This window comes from Diadema setosum, chromosome 4 (assembly GCF_964275005.1).
Source record: "Diadema setosum chromosome 4, eeDiaSeto1, whole genome shotgun sequence".
NCBI classification, from domain to species: domain Eukaryota; kingdom Metazoa; phylum Echinodermata; class Echinoidea; order Diadematoida; family Diadematidae; genus Diadema; species Diadema setosum.
In genome coordinates this window covers 41,766,586-41,791,989 of record NC_092688.1, presented here as the reverse complement: position 1 = coordinate 41,791,989, position 25,404 = coordinate 41,766,586, and the positions used below count along the sequence as shown (strand labels likewise).

General features: G+C 38.3%; 1 protein-coding gene across 1 annotated transcript in view; it reads left to right on the top strand.

Annotated features, from left to right (window-relative positions):
- LOC140227888 (uncharacterized) overlaps nucleotides 1-25,404 on the top strand; it is a 114,314-nt gene that overhangs the window by 12,322 nt on the left and 76,588 nt on the right. The window contains 2 exon segments of the mRNA XM_072308274.1: nucleotides 9,123-9,351; nucleotides 10,938-11,011. Of these exon segments, the coding sequence (XP_072164375.1) occupies nucleotides 9,123-9,351; nucleotides 10,938-11,011 (303 nt within the window).

Here is a 25,404-nt window from a genome sequence, read left to right as displayed (position 1 = left end):
TTAGTAATCGCGTACCGGTGTCATGGCAACGTGATCTATATATTCCATTGATGAGAGCGACTTCGCAGCGACGCTCATGACTAATGGATGCTTTCAGGACATAGCAGCGGTACGCTATATATGCCCTGTTGCAATCGGCGACATTTCTTCTTCCTAATCATTTGCGGTATCAGCAGAACATCCAGCAAATCACAATTAGGATAATTTTGTCTGAGTTAGTTATCTGATCAATTACATTGTGATATGCTGCAATTACGAGTCGGCACGACATGACGACAATGTACAATGCACATTTTGTTTTCACACAGTAGAGAGAGAAAAAAAGCACGTTCCCATTGCAGCGATGCTATTGTAATAATTGATGTCAAGGTCAGAATGGTTCGAATATCATGTGCTTATGTACATATATACATACACATTTCAGATGTGTGTATGTGTCATTAAATGTGCAATTACCATGCACCTGCTTGCCAAAAGAGCGTTTTTTTAACAGTTTGACAATGCGCATTCACAAAGAGAAAGGTAAAGTGGAAGAAAGAGAGAGAGAGAGAGAGAGGGAGATTTTCTTGTTTCACTTCCTGAATCTGCCAAGTTGTGTATTGATATTGCTACCGCGGCTGCTATACATCTTATTACATTACGAAATCCTCGTAAATATATAAAGTGATGAATCCGAGTACAAAAAAAAGCGTAGGAACTCATGTTAAGCTGTATCATACAGAACATTTTCCACAGTCTTTGGTCTTTACGCGACATTCCCTTTGCCTTCAAATATTGTTTTCAATACTTTCAATTTTGACTCGGGTCACTTATATCACAGTGTCATTGCTTTAAGGCTTTTCTGTCGTTTCGCTTCTCAACTGAATGTTTTCCAAATCATACGATAGAACTTAGAACATGCATACAACTGAGTTTGTGCAATTCTCAGAGGTTCTATCGCTGACAATAGGCACGACACGATGCTGGTTGGCGACTCTAGGAAGAATACCACGGTACAAACTGGATGGAAATAATACCGGAATAGCATAGGCCTACGCTGTGTATATTTGCAGACGGCAGGAGGGTGCGTGATTATGCAAACACTTGCATTTTTCAAGAATGATCTAGGCGGTATCACTGGTGATACTGCAGCAACACGGAAACAGCGAAGGATTACGAAACTAATTGACTATTAAATCGAGAGAAGTAGATGCAGTCATCAGACCCTCTTTATCCATGTATGCTCTTACCCTTGTATATGACAAGATGAATATCTACCCAGTAGATCTTCTCTCCTATCAGGGAGGTGGGAAGAATCCCACCTCCCTGCTCCTATTCATGTCTTCAGTGCTTCCAAGTTTCATCTTCACTTTCCCGGATTAATGCAATAGTTTTTGCCTCTATGATACAGTCTTCGTTCCACACCGCCATTTTATCGCCAGCAGTGGGAATAATCATGTCGTATTTTTTCTTTCTTCGGCAAGACTCATTATATTGTGAGGGTTTTTTTTTTTTTTTGTCTACAAAATAAAAATCCTACGACAGTGATATTAGAATATGAAAACAAAACATATGCATTAAGAGTAGGCCAAATACGATCAAACGGAGATGATTCACTATTTTCAGAATTCGTTCTGTGGTCCAGCTGAAACAGTTTAGTTGGGTATGATAAAATATTCTTATTCTTCATCCCAATTATCTCAAATTCTGAAACTCTGTCCTCAGTATAACTAATTTATAGTTGTTCAAATGTAAAAATCTGAAAATCATCTGGAGGTCTCCTTTAATCTGTGCAATCGCTGTAGGCCTATAAGAGATTATGGTAATGGTTGTTGAAGGAAGACGAGCTCTCAGATTCTTTATTTTTTTTCTGAAACGGGTATTGGAGTTCAAGAACATTCAATTATAATTGTAATATCAAGGCAAGTTTGGCCTATCATGTAACACATGGTCCGTGACATTATGCTCTCTATAGTGCGGTCTGGGCATGTCTTTATTTATGTGTGCAAATCATGTGCCCGTGTCTGTCGTACGAGTATACCTCAATTAATGTAATGCTTTATGTGCACACGAAAATCAGTTACAACGTATTCAGCTCAACAACTGTATTCATTAAACTCTGTAGGGTTGAGACCACTTATTTTATCGTTACCGTTTTAAAAAGACCTCAGAATGCATGGCAGAAAATTGTGTCGAACAACAATAGCTCAATTCTGATACCCTTTTAGACACGTTTCGTTGGGACAGGAGGGTTGGCAGTGGCGGCTTAATACATACGGGTTCACAGACGCGCTGGGTTATAGAGAATTAACGTACTGCGTCCAATGCCCCCTTGATAAGCTGAGCCATGACTCTGATTGTCGGCATAAATTGTCACCGCAAATGTGTTGGCAGCAGAGAAAGAGAGGGGGAAAGGGCCAGACAGACAGATAGACATGCATAGACACGCAGACATACAGACAGGCAGACAAAAGGGGAAAGAAAGAAAGAGACAGACAGACAGACAGACAGTCAGTCAGACAGACAGACAAACAGACAGACAGATAAACAGATAAACAGATAGACAGACAGAAGGATGAAATGAAACAAGATACACCATTAGAAAATGTTACCTACCTATATGACTATGAGGGGAATCTTTCTTGTCCCTGAACACTTCGAAAATCATCATACCTTGCACACGTACAATGTATGTGTACCTGTCTATACAGAATCCATCAAGTCCCAATGGAATTTTGCAACAAAAATTACGACAGTGCCATCATCGGACTTCTGAAATTTACTGCCTATTTCATACTTCAGAAAGATTTAATGAAAGATACTGGGTGCACTCATCAAGTCTGCACGAAATCATAAGGAAATCTACAAAACTGTAATCTTTTGAGATGCATGTATTATGTTGCCAGTATAAGAAAGGGTTGACGAACTATAAGACGAACTAGCAATTAAGAGGTTTTTGGTAATTCTGTAGCCGAAAGAACATGAACAATACAAGGGTTCAAATGATTCTATTCTTATTCTTCTTTTTTTTCACTCTATCTTGCGTAATCTTAATAATGGATATGAAAATATTATGAAATATCATATTATGATATATCATAAATTATGAAATATTATAAAGCACCCAATAAGAGATGTGACTCTAGGGATTAATAGAAGGACCAATAGCAGTCTATCTTCGTCATTAGGCCTGATTTCTACTTTACTTTGCGTCAATGATATTTCCTATCCCTTAAAGGGATCATATAGTTTTGGTTGAGACCTAATTTCAGGTTTCTAACATTTTTTTGGTGAGATAATGAGAAACCTCTTATGTAATATGAAAGAGCATGTAATTCCATGAGGAATTCAATGTTTATTTGATGAAAATTGGTTTTGAAATGGCTGAGATATCCAAAACAGAGTGATTCCAGTAAAGTGTGGGACCCACACTTTATTACGATCGCTTTGTTTTACTTTGTTTTTGGATGTTTCAGTCATTCCACACCCAATTTTCATCGAATAAACTTTGAATTCCTCTTAAAGCGGTATGCTAGAGCTCTGTACCATTTCATAAGTGTTTTCTTGGTATCTTGCAAAAAGTTAAAAGCCCAATTCTCAGCTCCACCAATACTGTACCATCCCTTTAACCACATCAAGTAGTTTTGTAACTGATTTCAAAGGATATGATCTGCAGCGTAACTTGAATGCCAGCATCAGTTTTGAAGGGGTTTAATGTAAAGCACCATCTTCAAAGTCTCGGAATATTCAGCGCCTAATTGATAAGGCATGAATTGGTTTAATATGCGTCTTGTAATTAGACCTATCTACATGGTACAAACTCCTGAAGATAGCTTACAGTAGGGTTCCTACATAACTTGAACAACTCTTCCTTTACTATTTTTTTTTTCACTGACTTCAGAACGTGATTGTACACCTATATAACATTGTTGTTGTTTTTTTTTAAGAGTTCAATGGGAGGTCCGCTTTCGTTGTCACGAGACAACTGCTCCTCACTAATCTTCTTGACACTGGTGTAAGTGCTGGGTTCTTCCTTTACCTCGTTGTCCGAGTGTGGTTAAAGTCAGGGTCAAGTATAATATATTAAGACAGCCAGAATGGGGATATCAATTGATTGGCAATATTTGATGAGAGGGTATTATGTCTGTAGTGTGAGACGAGCGAATCTATCGTTGCCATGGATGCCGGCCAGTTCCTGTGGCACTGGTAATCGAGACTGTGTCAGTTGTGCTTGCCGAAGGGACAACGCATACACGCATTATCAACGACGTTGCCAATAGTGCCCTTTTTATCTATAAATACCAATCGATTCTGTGTCCTTCTTTTGCACAGATGTCAAATAATTCACATGATTCTGTTAATAACATTTATTTCACTTTTTTTTTGGTGTGTGGTCATCCTGTCTTGACGTTTATACTTATTAAATGATCTGGGCCCCGTTTCATAAAACTTGTCAGTGACAACTGCCACCTTTCTATGACAAATTTGCTCTCAGCCAATCAGATACAAGGATTTCAGTACCTTTGTAACAACCATCACTACTTGTCACTGTTAGCAAGTTTTATGAAACGGGGCCCTGGTCATGAAATGAAGAGACGGTACAATTAAGACCGTTGGTAGGCCATATACGTATTTTATCATTTTCATTCTTCATGATATTTTGATTTAATGATTGCAACAAAATCTCAGAGTAAAGATCACTTCTAACTTAACGAATTTCCAGAACAGGATCAAAGCGTACTTTTATACCTTCATTAAGGAAGTTTTGCACATGATTATGAGTATCCAAACTCAATTATACCTGTCCTAAAACATTTGATGAACTAACAGAACTAAGGTACAATCAGAACTCTCACTAAACCATGAAGTAAAAGTTAAGATATAATTGAAGAACAAATTTAAGAGAAGAAAAACAGAATTGAATACGAATGAACAAGAGAGGAAAAAAGTGAATCATTCTGAATAATTTCTATCACAAACATGACAAAGTCTTCCATCTGATTCTCAATTGAATTCCTGTATCAATAAAGTATGACACCAATTATTTGTGAACAATGATGGCGAGAACTCTATCATGATGACGTGTTCTTTTACAGTAATCAATTAATGATGCCAATATACAATATCATTTTTCTAGTGGCATCCCCCAAAATACAGTGTTTGTGAAGTCGTTCACTCTAGGGAAGGCTTATAGAACACCATGAGTGTGTAAACGTGAGTTTGATAAAGTTTTGGCTGTCCTATTCACTATAGGTTAAAGAATAAGTACTGGCAATGATTATTGTATACCGCATATTATTCCCTGTTTATTTGTCAAAGGCTGTCTTTCAGATTCTACCACTCCCAACACAATCGCCTACACTGTATGATTGTGCTTTTCAATACAACTTCCATGACCTCAGCGGGAATTTCCACAGTGCCTCCGCCAGCTCTTATAATACCGTTATGTCCCAAAAAAAAAATTACAACGGTAACCTCCGCAACGATAACTTTTAAAATAGTGAATCAATCCTAATACAATTTCAGAGTATGAAACTATAACTCATTGCCCACATCTTACAGAAAACCCCATTCAATTTGCTTCAGTGGTCATATTTTATGTTATATTTTAAGTCCCTGAAGTAGCATTTAGACGATTGAATCATATTGGGTGTTATCAATGCAAAAATCCCATTGTAATTTTTTTGGGACATACTGTATATGTGGGAGACTGATCACCACAAAGGAGACAGGCGAAAGAGGAATGCGAAGGGAGTGGTATTGTCAGCCATGGTTACGTGCGCCAGCGGGACCTGGACGTAGGATCAGTGTAAATAGCATGAACCAGCAGACTTTGACCATGCAACTCTACCAAAGAAGTGATCGGAGAAGATGCATGTTTGTCGCTGCGCTCATCAAATCAAACAGACATAGACTTCCCTCCCCCCCCCTTTGTTTGTCTTCCTCAATTCCATCGTTTTACCCTTTCCGTACGGGAACCTGAAGCCTGCGCGTTAAGTTTAAGGGCATTTCAGAATTCAGTATGGAACGGGTTAAATGCATTTCTAACATGTATTCCTAAATAACAACTAAAGATAATATCAATATGAAAAATAAGCATTCCTATATGCATTCCTAAATGCATTTCTGAATAATAACTAAAAATAATGTCAACATGGAAAGTATGCATTCCAATATGCATTTCTTGATAATTACTAAAATAATGTAAATATGAAAAGTGTGCATTCCTAAATGCATTCCTATATAATAACTGAAAACAATGTCAATATGAAAATTCTTGCTAGGAGATCACTCCCTATTGATGTTTGCTGAATGCGACGATATACATTCTTTGACGTGTCATGTATTTGATGCCAGCGACAAAGCTTTATCTAGGTCGCACAGAAAAATGCATATTATGCTGCTGGAGAATAAAACCTGTTATTCTGGTTACAAAACTTCTAACAATGTCATGAACAGTTCAGAGCCGCAGAGGTTAAGCAAATATCTCGTCATGGCGCCGAACAATGGACACCAAACCGTGTTGCTCGACGGGAGATCTTCGTCTTGTTTTCGATGACGACTGTACGAGAGAGGCATTATACATCCATATTCGGAAGCATTTTTATCTTGTCGCAAGTTTGTCACCCAAATAGTCTCCCTCTCCCTCTCCCTATCTCTCCCTCTCTTTATATATCTCTCTATCATTTTCTCTTGTCTAGTCACATCGAAAGGCGATGAACAATAATAATAGCAAATTAGATGAAAATAATATAAACTGCTTAGTATGTTGATGTCAAATTAGATTAGTATCTCTTTTCTGTGACTGTTTAGAGATATTCTCAAGCTGGTTTGTAAGGAACGTGTTCCGAAGCTGCGACTACGTCTTGATATCACATACCCAGACATAACCTCGTCTAAATGCTAATTTAAATGGAATACGTTATGATTATTTATTTCATGATTTCTCGCATCAGATTTCAGTCATGTAAAACTCCACTCCATGATGACAATTGCTGACGTTTACAGGCCATCATGTGACAAGCTCAGGGTCTATTGTGATCAAATATATTGATTTTTTAATGTATTTTTCTGCAGCTACTACTTAAGACAAACAAAACCCCAACAAAGGGATAAAACCACCAAAGGTATTTTTCACCGTAAGTACTGCATGTCTTCAGCAATAAAGTCAAGAAATAAAATCATAAAAACCTTCAAAGGGAGTTCACCTTGCCAAAATGAGGTGCGCCAGTATACAAATGATGCACAGGATAGAGTGCGTTAGTGGAGGCGTAGCGCACTCGAGGGTATTTACAATTGTGAAACATGCACTACATTGTAAATACCCGAGAGTGAGCTGCATCTCCACTAACGCCACGAAATAATCCTGTGCATCATTTGTTTTATAAAATGGGTCGAAAACTAACAGCATTTTTTCACGTAGTTCCTACCTTTGTGGGTCGATACCAGTCAGCTACATGTATCACTCGCTCGAGAGAGTCAAGCACGTCGCACTCGGAAATCCCGCACATATATTATAAGTAGGCCTACGCCTACGCAAATTTGTCAAAGAATATAAATTTGTTAGCAAGCAAGCGCGGCTTGCCTTGGTGCCGTGTGTATTTTCTGCGTCAAATTTGTACGTAAATTTGTCAAAGAATATAAAGCAACAACAACGACAAAAGTACACATCCCTGAACGACGAGTGGATAAAGGCGGCTCGCTCCACTCGCCGGCCAACAGATTTGTGGGGTAAACGCGCTATACGGGGGCACGCCTTGTTTAAAGGCTAAGTAGCGCGCGACGCACTATAGTAACAACTGGGCCCTGCTGCATAAAACCCTTACCGCTGGACTTACCGCTCCTTTCTAGCGGTAAGTCTTCAAATTAGCGGTAAGTTTTATAATCCTTGATGCTGATTGGCTGTGACGCCTAATTTTGACGGTAGATACCATAGACATTCAATGGTAAGTTTTATGCAACGAGCCACACTGATTGAGTGCGCACTGGTTAGTGGTACTGCAGTGCAATGGTACTAAAGTAAACAACGCCCACGTGACTCATTTCAGCACTTCCTATTGGCTACATTCTTGAACCCATTTTATAATAAACAATAGCAAACATTGTTTATACAATAGGATACAACACCCTTTCTTCCCTTAGACTCAATCCCGCATTTTTTTTTTCTATATAGCAACGTATCCCACAATGGAATGGTTCTTAGGTTTTATTCACTGATCCTTGACTTGCTATTGAGAGTCCGTGCATTAGTCAAGGTTAGCTGCATACATTGTAACATTAGGCATGGTGATGCTTATCGGCAATGACATTGCAGTCGATAACAATAGGTTAGACAATTAAGTATTTCTAGGGGCGCAGCTTAGCGGGTGCAGAAAAATATTGGAAACAATAATTTAAGATATGCGATTCTTATTTTCATCAAACAGTCACAGACATTGCAATCATCAAACAGTCACAGACATTGCAATGAATTGACCTGTTAACAGATATCAACATTTAATCTCACGTCAGGAAATTTTGAAGTTAGTTTTCGTCTCACCTCCCTGGCCACACCATCCTGCGTTGTCAAATTAAGCGTTGATTTAAATTCGATGAATCCAGTGTCTTAAAGGCATAATTACATTGTACGTGTTCAACCTCGAACCTCTCCCGAACCTTTCTCCCCCCCCCCCCCCACATTGTCAAGAAGTATTGGCACAAACCTATGCCTATTATAAACATGAATCTATTTTGAACTCAGGATCATGCTACTCTTGTGGACTAGTACTTCGTGCTTGTTGTTATTCTGTCTTTAATGAAATTTATTGCTTGCCGTTTTGTCTGCTGCTTGAAATCTAAGCAATGTCATTTGCCTCCTGGAATCATCGGGTGGCTACGCCTACAAATCTTCAAAAGCTTTAGTTTTTAATGTCAATGTGTTTGGCAACCTTTTTTTTTTTCATATTCTTATATTTGATTTCAGTTTGACCTGCTTGTTTATTCGGTCGTTTTGTCCTGGGCTTTGTCGCACGTCTTTAACAAATTCATAATCAACTCTTTATTGCTATTGTGAATAGTAGTCCATTGTAATCCTTTGAGGTTTGATACCTTGCAATATAATGATGAATTAAAATGACGTCATCTTTTTGCTCTCTGTTTTACAGTGCAAATAACGGGCACCACTCAATTCAGAGGGATCCTCCTCCAGGGAAGAACATCAAGTGGTTCTATTGTGGGTACATGGTCCACCAGTAACTTGCAAAACTTTCAGACAAAGCAGTGCACAAGCCCTGCGGATTCCATCACGCATTCAAATGGCAACGACAAGAACCCACCGCAAACATTCACATGGACAGCGCCATCATCGACGACTCTGGGCGCCATAACTTTCCAGTATGTGCACCTTCCATTCCATACATTGTTTCTTCATATCCTCGTCAATTTCATGTACATAATTCTGATTTCATGTAGAATGTTATCACAATTGTAATATGTACATGAAAATTTATATTTCACAGTCCTTATAATCGTATAATGGTATCCTGGTTTTCAAAAAAATGAAATCCAAATTTTTACATTGAATTGTGGTGGCTATCGCTATTTGAAACTAGAGAAGCACTCTGAGAGCGCAGACCTCCGCCAAGCATGCAGCTCATTTCCACCACTGATCTTGTTCTTTCATAGAGATATCAGTGATTTCCACCCATACGTACTTATAGCATTGTGTGCTGAAAGCCGCCCGATTTCCCAATATAGAAGCCTTTGTTACGTCACAAACCCTCAGCTGCACGGCGTGCCTCGCCCCAGCAGAAACTAGAGCACGCATGCGCGCATGCAAACTTCAAATACACGTAGCCTGGTGAGCCTGAACTCCCAAATTCATTCACCCTACCTGCCAAAATATCAAAAATCCGTCATAAATTCCCCCACAATTCTCGGATCACTACCAAAAGTTAATCGTTGGTTACTTGTGTCATTTTCAACCTTTCCTGCAAGTTTCATCCCAATCCGTTAACTACTTTTTGAGTTATTTTGCACACGGACAAACTAACTAACTAAGTAACTAACTAACTAACGAACAAACCAACGGTAACGAAAACATAACCTCCCCCTTGGCGGAGGTAATAAACATACAAATGGATCACTATCCTTCTCCAAATAGATGTACGTAAAAGAATGGTGAATACGATGACCTATTAAAAAAAAAAGTATCTAATTATTCTCCTGTTTGATTAACTCCCATCCCGTAACATGAAAAAAGATACTAAAGGAATGAAGTGAGATTTTTTATCCGTATAGTGTTCCATAAATGCTTTATTATCTATTTTCAGTGATATGAACCCGATTGAGTTCGCAGTATCTTGCAATCCTTATTCACTACAGACAGTCAAAGAGACAACCTCTTACCTTATAATCAGGCGTCATGAGGCGCGGTCAGACTGGCAAAAGATTGCTAAGTTTAAGATCGCGATCGTTAAGATCTCGAAGTTTTACCAGTGTGACCGCAAACTTCCCGCGGAACTTCTCGCGAAACTTATCGATCTATTTGCGGGCGGTGTTTCCGAAGCGCGAGGCCATTGTCATGTTCAGATGTGCATTGTTACATCACAATCACTAGCCATCGGACGGCACACTCTTTCTTGCGCGCGTAAGAATGGCCCACTCGGTCTTTTGCCAGTCTGACCGCGCCTATGGACAATAAACTATTTCTTACTTATTTCAGTTCAGCAAGTTACATTGCACCTCAACAAATAGTTTCAGCAAAATATTCCCTGCTCTAGGCTTTGCCTAACCAACCAGCGATTAAGGTGGATTCTGTTACCGATTCCGATGCACAGGTTCACTTTACATGGTCTACGTACAAGCTGAGTAAAATCTCAACAATTCATGATACTTGACAGCTTGTCATGCAGCCTTCGTTATGAGGGATCACATTTCAGTTTCTGACAAAAAAGGTCCCCTCCCCATTTTCTTCGCAGTGCCACGTTTGTGACGCAGCGCAACACATATTGGGTCAATGTGCAGTCGGCTTCAGCTCTTCCATATGCAACAGGTAAGATACAATTTGGCCATTTTTTTTTCCATTACCAAACCCATTCGACATGACAATGTGACAAATAAAGTTAAAAGTGATCATGTGATTGTGTGTATTTATCTATTTTGTGTGAGTGTGTGTGTGTGTGTGTGTAACTGTGTGAGTTGTGTATCTGTGTGTGAGTGTGTTTTATGTGTATGTGCGTATTTGTGTTCCTGAGTGTGACGTACGCACTGGAAATACAATAGTCTATTAGAGTTTCTCTGATTGATATTCGTACGTAATGACTGTGTTAGACCAATGCAAAGAAAGTAACCTTTCATCTCATCAAACCGAAATCCATCTCTGCCTTTACTAACATGCGTAACTTGAATATCATTGCTCTTACCTCACACCAAATGTAAAAGCCATTCTGAACTACTTGTAACCTACATCACTCAGAGTTGGTAGTTAGTCAATTTCTCCATATTATTGATTTTATCATATTACCGTCTTTCTATACCATTTTCTTACATCTGTGACATATTCCCTAATAACTCCATCTTTGGGTCTATCTCTTTCCTCTATTACTGGCTGGTTCTAATACAATTATTCCCACTTCTTCTCTTCGCTTTCACTTCCTCGTTTCACCTAACATCTAAACAGGCGCATGTACAAGTAACAATCCGTGTCGAAACGGTGGCGTATGCCAATCTTTGGGCGGATCTTCATTCATCTGCCTCTGTCCCTTTGGTTTGTCGGGGACGTTTTGCACACTGCCAGGTAAATTGATACAAATTAAATGACTTAAATTGAATAGATGTTTGGAATAATAGCATGGTCTTTTAGAAAGGTATCTCATGAAGATAAGAACATGTTCTTTCTGACGAAGGGGAAACTGGGGAGGGGGGAGGGGAAACTGCATAAGCTTCTTTTTCTGTCCGGTGATCAGGAGGTCGTAGGTTCGAATCCTGCTCGAGTATGTACGCCCATGATTTTTTATCATGGCTACTACTAAAACACTGATCAATTCAGTGCTTATTTACGTCGATGTAGGGCAATTTGTCAATCAGTTGCAATGAAAACATCACGACGGAAGAATTTTCATGAATTTGAATAACAAAGCAGTACCCGCTGCATGCTATAAGGATTAGAACCAACACTTGCTGTCGGGCGAAAGCTCGGTGGTCTAGTGGAGATGACGCCTGTCCGGTGATCAGGAGGTCGTAGGTTCGAATCCTGCTCGAGTATGTACGCCCATGATTTTTTATCATGGCTACTACTAAAACACTGATCAATTCAGTGCTTATTTACGTCGATGTAGGGCAATTTGTCAATCAGTTGCAAAGCTTCTTTTTATTGTAGAAAACTTCAAAGGTCTATGTTTCATATGCAAGGACAAAAGGCTTTTTGAAGTTTGGACATAATTATACCGTATGTCAAAAAAACCCCACCCCAACAACAACAACAACCACAACAACAACAACAACAACAACAACAACAACAACAACAACAACAACAACAACAACACAACGGTACCCTCCAAAATGAAAACCCAAAAGATAATGAATCAATCCAAATACAATTTCTGGGTATGAAACTATAACTTATTATCCGCATCTTATAGAAAACCACATCCGATTTGCTTCAGTGGTCAAAGAGAAATGGAAGTTTTGTAGAGCATGCCAGGAATTCCCTCCCTCCAAGTTCTGTCCGTTGTGTTCACACATTATGCACGTGTTATGCAGTTCCAAGAGCATCCAAGGTACCAAGTGTCTAACTTGGAAGAATCAGACCCACGACATGCGTTGCAGTGATTCACATATCTCTGTGACCACTCAACCAAACTGAATGGGGTTTTCTGCGTAATATAGCCAAGATGTTAAATTTTGAGACCCTGAAATAGCATTTAGACTTAAATCATATTGGACGTTATCAATGCAAAAATCCGATTGTATTTTTTTTTTTTTTTGGGGGGGGGGGGGATATTACATAGCCTAATGATAGTTAGCCGTCCTAAATCTTCTGCTTGATTATATAAATGCAGACGAGTATACAATGTAATGCTTTAAGGTTACCAAAACTATAACAATGTTCCTTTAAAAGGGGAAAAGAAAATCCTGCTACTCATGCAGACTTATTCTAACATTATTTTCTCCAACTAATTAATAAAAGAAAGTGCTTGCCAAAATCTAGTCCCATGTTGCTAGACTTTTTTGATAAAAGTGTTTCCCTTATAGTTTCATTAATCACATTCAAATGTTTTGTATCATTTCACGCCTTGCAATTTCATTGATTTCACTTCAGTACCTCTGAAAGGAAGGTGTGTGAAAATGTCATCAGTGCATGAAATTGACTCTAGCTCACCCTGACACAGAAATGATGTAACGATCATGACGATGGCAAAGTCTTTAACTACATTTGCTTGTCTGACTCTTTGTCTTCTCTGTTAGTAAAAGTCAAACTCTTCAAATTCATTTAAAAGTTGAATAGGTAGAGAAAAGCAGCTAGTTTCTCTTTTTAACATGCTTAAAGAAACAAATATAGTTTTCTTCTCAAGCGTAAGTCTCAAGAATATCAAATTATCACAGAGCAAACATGATGTTTTAAAGAGTGTCAGCTGCATTACGTCTCGCTGTAGAGAGGTTTCATTTTCACTTCGCAAGTCACATCATAAAGACTATTGGCTGCGATTTTCCATTCAAACCTTTCCTCCACACTTTATCAACATTTTGCTCCACTACCACCACCACCAAAAAAAAAAATATATCAACAATATGTTTCTTGTCTAATTCCATTTGCCTTTTAGTGAGTCAAGCATGTCACGACACTTGTATTCACTCCGGCAGTCCTTGCAGTAGTTTGCAATAGCAGTTCTAGCAAGAAGTAGAATAACTCTATATTCTTCTATTTTGCCTAAAGTTGATCAAAAAACAGAATCACCATTCGTTTGCAGAATCACCATTCGTACGATTTCATTAACCAAACTAACAGCACTTCATTAACCTTATCACATGCTCGTCAGTACCGTGCGCCACTAACCCCTGTCATAATGGAGGAACCTGTGTGGTAACTAGCGCAACAACTTCCCGCTGCTCTTGCGTCAGTGGTTACTCGGGCCCCCAGTGTGAAATAGCAGGTAAGGGGGACTAATTTTTTACTGTATTCGTCTGCACATACCAAATACTTATTTACGACTCTTTTTTTTTACGACTAAAGAAAATCACGACAACAAAGAATGATTATGCCAAAGCCTCTGTCAACAGGACTCAGCAGGTAAGATTGAAATCACAAGACTGTGATTCCTGTCTGCGTAACATTCTCTCCGAATATATTGATTGAATTTTATTCCATCTCTCTTGAAGGTTAGGTTCACTGGAGTGTGCCCTGTATACCTTTTTTTCTGACATCCAGCTAACGTGCTAACATCACCCTTGAACAGCACTCTCACTTCTTTTGTTTATGTTTTCTTTGACTAATAATCTCATCGTCACATGTCACCAGAAAATAGACACAATTTTAACCCGTCATATAACGCAAGCACCATATTGCAATGCGGTTTCTCACTGCCCAAGCCACTGATACTGAGGTACGCACATTCTTCACTTATTTCTCTCTCTGCTTCACTGCACTTAGCTTCTGCCAGCATCAGGAATATATAATATTCATCTCGCGCTGTTGAATATTAACCATTTGTTAACTGAAGTTTAGTGTTGAATGTGTGAATGCGTTTGGTCTGATGCACGGCACAGTTGTTAGAACGATCTCCAAGGTATATTGCTAGCAGACAAGATATGATAGCCATTGGGTATTGTGCTTTCGTTGATGTATAGTTGAGATGATTAGGCTTAATATAGTTGAAGGCCAGAACTTATTATGACCTATATATTTGTGACACTTCAAGGAATGAAAGTGCCATTTACTTATAGTTTGTGTTAGATGTTGCATGACATATATATTTTTAAACTTATGGCATGATTGTACCATGATTTATGTTGCAATTATAGACATGAAATAAGATCAATCACGTGAGTTCAAAGATCATTTAAATGACCATCTTACAGGACGCCACTTTTATTCCGGGAGGTGAGACAAAATCTAAAATCACCTCCCTGGATCATTCTTATTCCCAACCTAAACTTTAATGACACGTGAGTAAAGCTCCGACTAGGTTGCCCATGTATACATGAACGTTGATTGATGATACATGGCAATTATTCAGAAGTCGACACAGTCGCATCATTATTTTTATGTCAGCATGCGTTATGTAAGCCATTATATGTGCAGTTTGTCCGAAGATGCATGCCATAACTATAATTATTTGGAATTATTGCACGACTATTTTAAAACGTATACATGTATAGTAACAGGCATGGTATATGAGTCAGGAAATATTTCCTAAGTAACGCGAAGTCAATGGTTGGGAGAGTTTTTGCCCTTGTAGAAGTCAGTGTCAATATCATATATTACATGATGTTTTAGTTTTTTATTTGAGAATACAGTGTAATGTTTCTGTTGTTGCTATGCTTATTATTACGCATGGCAACGGTGCAAAGAGCAGAGCCCTGCGCATGCAGTGTGTGTTTCGGGCAAGAGAGTACATATTTATAGTTGCACATGTTTGATTAGCACGATTAGAGTCTGATGAGCATATGAGCCAAATCATCAAATCCGCCCATGATAATTATAATCATTGAATATCATGAATTTTTGTCTCAGGTCATGTAAGCAGGATTAAGTATTCCTTGTACTAGTTTTAGATTATATGATTGTTTTGTGTTGGTCATGTAAGCATACCATAGACGGCAAATATTTTGTTTGGCTCAATTAGAAATATATATATATATATATATATATATATATATATATGTGTGTGTGTGTGTGTGTGTGTGTGTGTGCGTGTGGTACTTGCGTATACGTTTCAATATTATGCATGAATATGGGCAAAGAAAGGTCGGGCAGTTACCTGATGTGTCACTTTGTTTTTTAACCAATGGAAAAATTTAAAGCCGTCAAACGTGCACTGTTGATTGATGGCTTATTTCGATGTTACAGTTTCTCCATGCCAGTCGAACCCGTGTCAGAATTCTGGTACCTGTTTGACCAGTGGCAATCTCAGCAGCTATGTGTGCGTGTGTCCAGCAGGAGCCTCCGGAACAAACTGTGAAAACCAACGTAAGTATCGTGAGAATGATTGTGTTGTCTCGACAGACAAGCAGGCTTATTAAAAACACGTCCGAGCGTGGTCTCTTCATCCACTCACCCATGTCGATATCTAAGTGTTCATATATGAATACATCTAAATATATTATACGATATAATTTATGACCTATAGAGATATTGCACTGGTCCATACTGAACTTGACAGTTATCTCTAGCTTTGTATTAAAACAATAAAACAAAAACAAAAAACCCTCTCTCTCTCTTGCCACAATTTACATATGTTTCCGTAGTGTATGTTGGCCACAGCTTACATATATTTCGGTAGAGTATACTGGAACATGATAAATCTTAATAGAACTAATTCATACAAATAAAGGTACATTTTCTTCTTTTTTCCTCTTTGGAAATATGTCAAGTTATGTAATCAAATACATGTACTCTTTAAGACTAATGGCAAACCCGCGATCTCTACACCATTACCATAAATATGGTATCATTTGCCTTGTTTGCCTCGATGTTATCGTATAAGGCGCATAATTGACTAAGACGTCAGATACACGTACATGTAATAAATTGTAATTTGTGGGCATTTGCCCTACTGCGATGTCAAATCTACGTGTCAAGTGAAAACGTCGTATGAAGGCACAACGTTTCGAGAAAAAAAGAAGAAGTAAGAACCTTCCAGAAGCCCAAATGCCTGCGATAATACCAACTCCAAAAAAAAAAAAAAAAAAAAAAAATATTAGTGGAAAGCAAGGAAATGGGATTCCATCGGAATTCGAACCCGTACCTACGGATTGCTAGCCCGGTGCTCTACCGACTGAGCTATGAAGCCCGAATTCAGTGTTTGTCCCAGAAACCCATAGTTCTCAATGCTCGAAATAATAATAATGATAATTATAATGTCATGATGTACGCTAATTCTGTGTGCGCTTGTTGTCTGCTGGTTTTTCATTTCTTCTATTGTTTGAAGTGTACAAATATAATAATTATGATTACAGAGAGATGATATCATAATTGACTTGCTTACGTATCTACAGCGACACCATCACCACCATGCGACTCGAACCCCTGCCAGAATTCTGGTACCTGTTTGACCAGTGCCGATCTCAGCAGTTATATGTGCGTGTGTCCAGCAGGAACCTCCGGAACAAACTGTGAAAACCCGAGTTCTGCAACAGGTGCCAGTATATTATTTATTTTTGTTGTCTGACGATAATTTTTAACGAGGAAAGAAACAGCGTGCTAAGAGATGACGATTTTCTATGAACCAAAGTAACTTGAGACTCCTAAGAATCTGACATCGGATATGCATACTTATAGTCCTGTGCGCGTTCGCGCCAAACACGCACCATGCTGTACTATTTGTAATGATTAATATAATTTTGTACCTCATCATACCAGTACTTTTGAAAAAAAAAAAAAAAAACACACACACACACAAAAACAACAACCAAGTAGCAATTCGTCGGTCGCATTACGAACCGGCGAATGTTCGAATTTGGGTCAATTTTTCAAAATTCACTTTTTTCCATTTTTTTGAATGTCCATACCAAACTCTATCTATCCCCAAAATATCAAATCGCAAAATTCACGAAAACATGTATTTTTGGTAGTGACGAATTTTCAAAATGTCCAAATGCTGCAATTTGTGATATTACGAACCGGCAAATGTTCGTATTCGCCGGTTCGTAAAATCCCTGTTCAGACGGAACACACGTGAGGTATGTGGGGCGAATCGAGGAGCTTGCGAGGCCGCGAGCGAGGGCTCGTCATCACCATCAGTCCCATGCACTCGGAATTGTGCTGGTATGTAACTACTAGGTGCATTTTGTTGCTCATTTGTTATTTAATCTTCTGTTTAAAAACAAAAGTAATTATAATCGGGGCAGGTTAATGTGTAATCATAAAATATTACATCAGAGAAGTAGAATTGCTCGACATTATCATGTAAAAGTAGCTTTCCTGTGTATTTCATTTCCTTGTAGATCCTACACAGTCGTACACCTAGCCACCATTTTTGTCGAAGGGGGTCCTTGATTTAATATTCTTGGTCAGAGATGAAGCAATCCTCCCATACAACCCGGATGCATGGTTTTTTAAACTAAAGCATAGTAGAATCTATAAACTGAAAAAAAAATATCGTGTAGCAATTGCAATACCCAGGTAGAACTGAAAATAGGCCCAAAGTAATAAATGATTATCATCGTTTTCAAAGATTCATGTTGTTTCATTAAAAAAAAAAATAGTATTTAGGCCCTAAGTAAGAATGAAATTGCATGATGAGACTGTTTAGTGTCAGTGTTAAGTCAGTTATAGTTACATACAGCTTCCTTAAGCATGCAAGAATAGCTGCTCTGGCCTTTACTGTCTGACTAAAATCCTGCATAAACAGTAAATTTATAGGCTAGATCGAGGTTGTATTCACCGGTATGTTACTTATTTTGATTACCGGGACAGATATCAATGAACTTTCAGAAAAATTAAACGAAGTTGATTACTGGTACCGGTACTCACAGTTTTTTTTAACACTCATGTACCGGTACAAGTATAAGCTTATATCCAGGGATTTTTATTCTATATAAGTTACCGCGGTATCCTATTTGTGCCCTGATAACACTGACATGATTTTCCTTATTCATATCTTGGGGATAATTCTAGGAGCAGCAGGCCACTACAAGCAGGAGCCGAGTCCCCACAAACAAAGGCAGCACCGCTATCATTACAACTGTAGCAGCTAGCATCCCAGGAACATCAGCAGCACCTCTCGGCGCAGGAGCAGCATTAGCAGAGCCTGTAAAGTGCAACTGTAGCAGCTGAACTTCTCCATACAATTGTAGTCGCGAAGCCTCTATGTACTACAGTAGGCCTACCGACAGTACTATTGCAACAGAGCATCTACGTATGCTACCGTAAAACTCTACATTTGTAGCAGCATGATCCTAACTTTCAACTGTAGCAGCTGAGCCTTTCAGACTGTAGCAGCAGAGCCTCTACGTACAACCGCAGAGAGTAGTGGTGATGAGGATGTTTTTCCTTCTGCCTATAATGGTAAGTTTGATTTGATCGTAACAAGTGATTATGGTACCATAGGTACCGGTACTTGTGGACCATAAAGTGTACCGGGAACCAGGTATTCACAAACATTTCTCAGTTTACGGTGAATGGAATAGGTCATTTATTACTTTCAGTGGAATAGATGATTGAACAATACCATGTCATTTGACAGAAATCACTGTTTTGATATCTGGACTGTAATGTAGTTATACCTTTTCTGTAATGTCGATCTTATCTAACTCTACTGTCAAGTATCTTATGCAGATATTAACCTGGTGAGGACAGTCTCATGTTGATATTACAAGCTCTTCCCTAGGCACCTGCTTGAGCATACTTGGGGGAAGTTTCTAATGGCCTTACTGTAATTATTTCATACATGTATATCAATGTTGACTGCTACTCAATGTATTAAAAGAGAAAAAAAGCAAGCACTAACACTTCTGTGTATAAGATTGTTAGGTTTTTATGTGAAAGACATCACATTTCTAATCAAAGAATGTGTAGCAGTTATCATTATTTACCTTTGCCAACCCCAAGGTGTAAAAGCTCGACCAATAGCACCTGAATTACTATGCCCTTCAGAGATCAGCAGACTTTGATGACAATTTTTTTTTTTGCATTTCAAATAGGTATGCTGGCTGTAGCTATTTTCATTTTGTCTCACAAAATGTCGTAGGTGATTGCCTGTAACGAATTTCCTTATGTTACTTTGTTTTTTCTTCTGAAATTGTGCTTTAGCTCTAAGAAATACTCTTCTTCACATTTTTCAAACCTGCAGGTACTTGTAATGTTTTATCACATAGTGTATGACACAACTGTCAAATTTCTCACTGAAATTGTCCATACAATTTTTTGTGTTTTTGAACCACCGTAGGCATAGATGTTCTTGTCAAGTGGAAGAGGGATGGTTCTATGAATCCTGTCAGCTCAAGTGACCTCTATCATGCTCAACGGACCAAACCGAAACAAGGTTCCTGCGTACGGTACATATGAGAATTGAAAATGGCTGGTGGAAAGGGAGGATGCTTCAAGTCTTCAACATGCCCATGGATGGACGTAGGATGTCAGATGACAAGGGCATTCCTCTTTCTGCCTGAGGTAATTTGAATACATAGTTACTGATTTGTTCTACATCAATAAGTTTATCAAGATATATTATGTCTTTTTTCATTTTAAAATGATGTAGAGATTTTTATGCATAGTATCATGTAGGTACAATGTACTTTCATTGCATTACCATTTCAATATAAATGTTCAATTCTGTGTAATTAATAAAACAAATGTCGTAATTGCAGTTTGTAATGACTGTAGGATGCTGAAGACTGTTAGCTTTCCACTTCCTTTCTTTAAAAGTCTGATATTGATTATTACTTACAATTTATTATGTCAACGTCTCTTCTCAGTCCCAAAACAAAATCAATTACTGATAATTTGCTTTATGTGCATGTAATACACTGTAGATTCTAGTGTCCATGATAGATGTTTGCAAGTATATCTAGTATAAATCTTGTTGATTCTACCCTCAGGATGGTCACATAATTTTTTTCATTGATGCATTGTTTACAACTTCCCCAGCAGTATCGTTACTTGCGACAGCAGTAGCAGAGCCTCAACGTCGATTTGTGACAGCTGAATCCCCAGAAACATCAGCAGCACCGCTTGAAGCAGCAGCAGCAGCAGCAGCAGCGGAGCCTGTACGTACAGCCCTAGCAGCTGAGCCTCTAAGTACGACAACAGTGGTAGAGCCTCTACTTACAACTGTAGCAACTGAGCCTCTACTTACCACTGTAGCAGCAGAGTCTCTACTTGCAACTTTAGCATCTGCACTTCCAGGAACATTAGCAACACTGCTAGAAGCAGCAGCAGCAACAGAAGCAGAGCCTCTACAAACAACTGTGGTGTCCGCATTCTAAGAAACAACGCAGCAATGTTACCTTTGAAACTGAAAGTAATTCAACTGGAGTTGAGAAGTTCAGGGCATTGTATAACTGTTGTTTGTATTTCTTGCATTATCTGTCTGTGTGGTGCAAATTCCTAAAAAAAAGCAATTATGAGCCAAAACTTAATTTTCCAATAACAAATGTAAAATAATTTAAACATGTGATAAATACTTTGATTATCTTCTTTTTTTTCTTTTATCCTTCACTCTTGTAAGAAAAAGTTTGTGGCAGGCAACCTGTAAAATTTAAAGAAAATAGTTTTGTCTTCTGCAAAGAATAGTTAAAAAAAAAACAGTAAATGAAGTAGCAATTATTCAACCAGACTTGGCAGTTTCATCAAATAGCTTCAAATTATGTTTTTGTTTTCCTTGCACTAGGTGTACCTGATTTCAATTTGAAAGCAGACTAAGTCCTCCACTCTTATTTCAGATTACAAAGAATACTGAACCTTGCTGGATGATGGAAAACTGTTAAATCTCGAGAAAGCAATGTCCCTGTCAGACATTGAAGAACCGATTTTGATGGTAACCGGACACAGGAAAGCAATAGAAAACTGTTTGTGAAGTGTAATGGAAGTACAGCATATTCATATTATGCTGTATGTATTCTATACTGCCCTCTATCTAGTCTTGTTGGTATACATCTGGTTGTATTTACATTATTATATGTAGTGCACTAACTGTTGACCAACTTTCCTGAAATAAAGACCATTTAGGCAAACTATTGTACATGTTTCTTGTAAGGAAAGGAAAGGGAATTATTGGTGAATTTCTTGCTCATAGTGCCTTGTACAAAATAGACTTGATGCATGATCAAGTTTGTAATACTTTCTGGTAATTATTTTATCTTCAGTGTTACATATTTGCTACATGCTTTCAATAATTTCAACACAGTTTCACACAAATCGACCAATTTTTATCACTTCGGGAGGACCTTATTCAAATATAAAAGAAACAATAGAAATAAAGTGTAGTGTTCCAGTATGTATTCCATTTATTGTCTCTTCATTGCAAATTTGGAAACTACTGCCATTGAGGCTTTTGAGGGAGTGGAAGATAGATGTCAGTGCAAAGCCAGAAGATTTTCATGTGGAAGAATATGTAGGTACTGACATCAGTTCTATTCCTGATAGATCTTCAGTTGTCATGAAAAAATTCATGGAATCTAAAACAGAATTGTCCAAAAAAAGCTGAACAGTGGGGAAGCCTACAAAAAGTCAGAAATATTTGTAGATGGTAGAACACATTTTACATTTTAACCATCAAAGATGTGATTTAACACGTAACCATATCAATCTTTTGGCTATGATTGCCTCAGTGAAAATGGCAGAATGTCTATCAGACAATATTATCATGCCTTGAAAATTCTGGTCCTAGAAAGAGAATGGCTAGCCAGACATGTTATTAACATGTTGTCATGTTGTCCCCCATCCTAAGGACAGCAAAAAGAGACAAATGACGTACACTACACGAACTCTCCTCCCAGCAGTCCAGTAGTTGGCAGACTGTTAAAGTTTGTAGACTCGTGTTTATAAACACATTGGGTATCACTTTCATTAATTCAACCCTGGGCAAAATTACCTTGTGAAGTGTGAGGAGAATGGTACACTTGATCATGTTATTGCACGCGTACTACTGTAATACATTAAAGTCAAGGAAATGCAGAACTTCTCACCAATTTACAGGTCAGATTACCTCGTGAAGTGTTGGGAGAATTTTGTATTTTGTACATGTTATTGCACCACTTTTATAGTGGTCAGAACACAATTCTGAAATGCAACAAATGCCTAACTTCTCATTCCAAGTGAGATTCCATAGTGAAGTATCATGGAGAATGTCACATTTATTTTGTATCAATTGTAATTTAATGTACCTGTATTGTAATAATAGTGTGCAATGTAATTATTGTGAGCTGTCGAAAATGCAAAAAAAAAAAAAAAAATCACTCTCTGAATTTACAGGTTATATCTGGAAGTTTGAGGAGAATGCTTTGTTTTGTAGTTACTGCATGTAATTATGAACACACATGTGGAATGGTGCATTTTGAATTAATAAAATGCAGAATTCTTCACAAACTTGCGGACTGGTGAATAGAAAACAAAAAAAAAAGAACAAAAGAAAAAGAAAAGAGGAGTGAGAGAGACACAGATACCTAGAATTGGGAGAACAAGGTGATTATGACTGCTTTGTAAGAGGGTATGTGTGTGTGTGTGTGTTTGTTCGAGTGTGTGTACTGGTATGTGCATGTATAGTGTGTGTTTGTGTATGTTTGTGTTTGCATGGGTGTAATTATATTCTCTCAATAATGAATTTACACTTTTTTATAGACAGTGACTACCAGGCGCACTTTTAGTACTCATCCAGTAGTCAATAAAAACCCATTGCACAGTTTGATAACATTACTGGCATCTAATGTGTCAGAAAGTAGGTTGTGTGTGTGGGTTCGAGTGTGTTTACTGGTATATGTGCGTGTATGTGTGTTTGTGTATGTTTGTGTTTGTATGGGTGTAATTATATTCTCTCAATACTGATAATGACTTAACACTTGTAATATTTATAGATAGTGACTACCAGGCACACTTTAATAGAACGGTACTCATCCAATCAAAAACCCATTGCACAGTTTGATAACATTACTCGCATCAACAATTAATGTGTAAAAGTACAGGTAGGTTGTATAGTTTGAGAAAATAACTGTGGTGTTTGTTACACTTTCCTAATATCCATGATTATGATACAACTAACATGAATGAACATGAATGAACATGAATGAATCACAATCCCACTACCTAGAGCGGCGAATGTATACATTACACTGTGCGCGTACCACCTAAGCGTGTGGAATGTGTGATGATACGCGCCATTTTATGTTACATTTGCCGGTTCGTAATGCGCACTCGCTACGTCCACACGTATTGAGCATGGGCTTTACGAACCGGCAAAATGTATACATTTGCCGGTTCGTAATGCCCTCAGCTCTCTTTAGTACGCGATGTACGTAATTTAACGCTGAAATGGGGGGTTTTACGAACCGGCAAACGCACTTTGCATCACTACCACAGAGCACCCTGGGCCCTGTTTCATAAAGCTGTTCGTAAAGTTACGAACGACTTACGAGCGACTGGTGATCAGTTCTGTTGTGCTATACTTATCAGAATTTCCATAATTCAGCATAAGAACTGATCTCCAGTCGCTCGTAAGTTGTTCGTAACTTTACGAGCAGCTTTATGAAACACCCCCAGGTGCAGCTACAAAATAATATTTACAGTCAGACCGCAACGTCCTGAAAAGCCTTCGCATTTATCGTACGCGTATGCATGGACCTCGCGGACATGAATACGTAATGAGCTGGGAGACCACATTTTTAGAGTGTCTGTAAATCTAAACAACATTATCAATCTTCATGATTTATATATCGATAAAAAGCTGAAGAGTTGTACTTTGATGAAATTTGACCACTTGAAAGGTTATGATATATAAAATATACTGAACAAGGAAATTATAAAACACAAAATTTGCATATTTTCCATTCTTCTTAAGGGGTACACTAGACCGTCGAAATTAAGGTGGACCAAAATGGAAGAGGTATAAAATGAAAGAGGAAATATCATTCTATGAAAACATAATGACTTTATGTGGACTGATCCTATGAACGGGTCAGGTTGGCGAATAAATCATTGCGTTGTACAGTTAATTTCTGACGAGATTTCAGTTTGCCGCGAATACGCGTTTCTGATTGGTTAATTCCCTCTGAGTGGTGAGTTGAACGCACCTCGCGGAATGACAGTAAACGTGTACTCTACATAACAGTAATACACTGTGTGTAGATGACAGTGTAGGACCCTATATGGTGTGTGTGTGCGCGCGCACAATGTGTGTATATACGCGCTCAGGTTCAGGCAACTGCAGCTGGTGTAAGATCTCCACGTAAACAATAAGAACAACACTCCACTCTGATCGACAGCTCAACTTTGGCTTGAACTTTTTTTTTGCCGGCACAACTAGATAAGAGTAGAGTGCATTAATAAGTAGCATACAAATCAATAATACAAGATCTAGCACTGTGTTTGCACACGTCATGAGTTCTTTGGGGCTCTCTTTTTGGTATTAGAATAATAATATTCCTTATTAATCCACTGTATACATCGCTGAGTAATTTATCTAATGATACCCTGGGAGCGCATGTATCTCAAATTGCCACACTATGATTTTTACTCGACGAGACTTTCAGTTTTCATTGTTTTCTAAGCGAGGGACCAATTCAGTTCTTAGT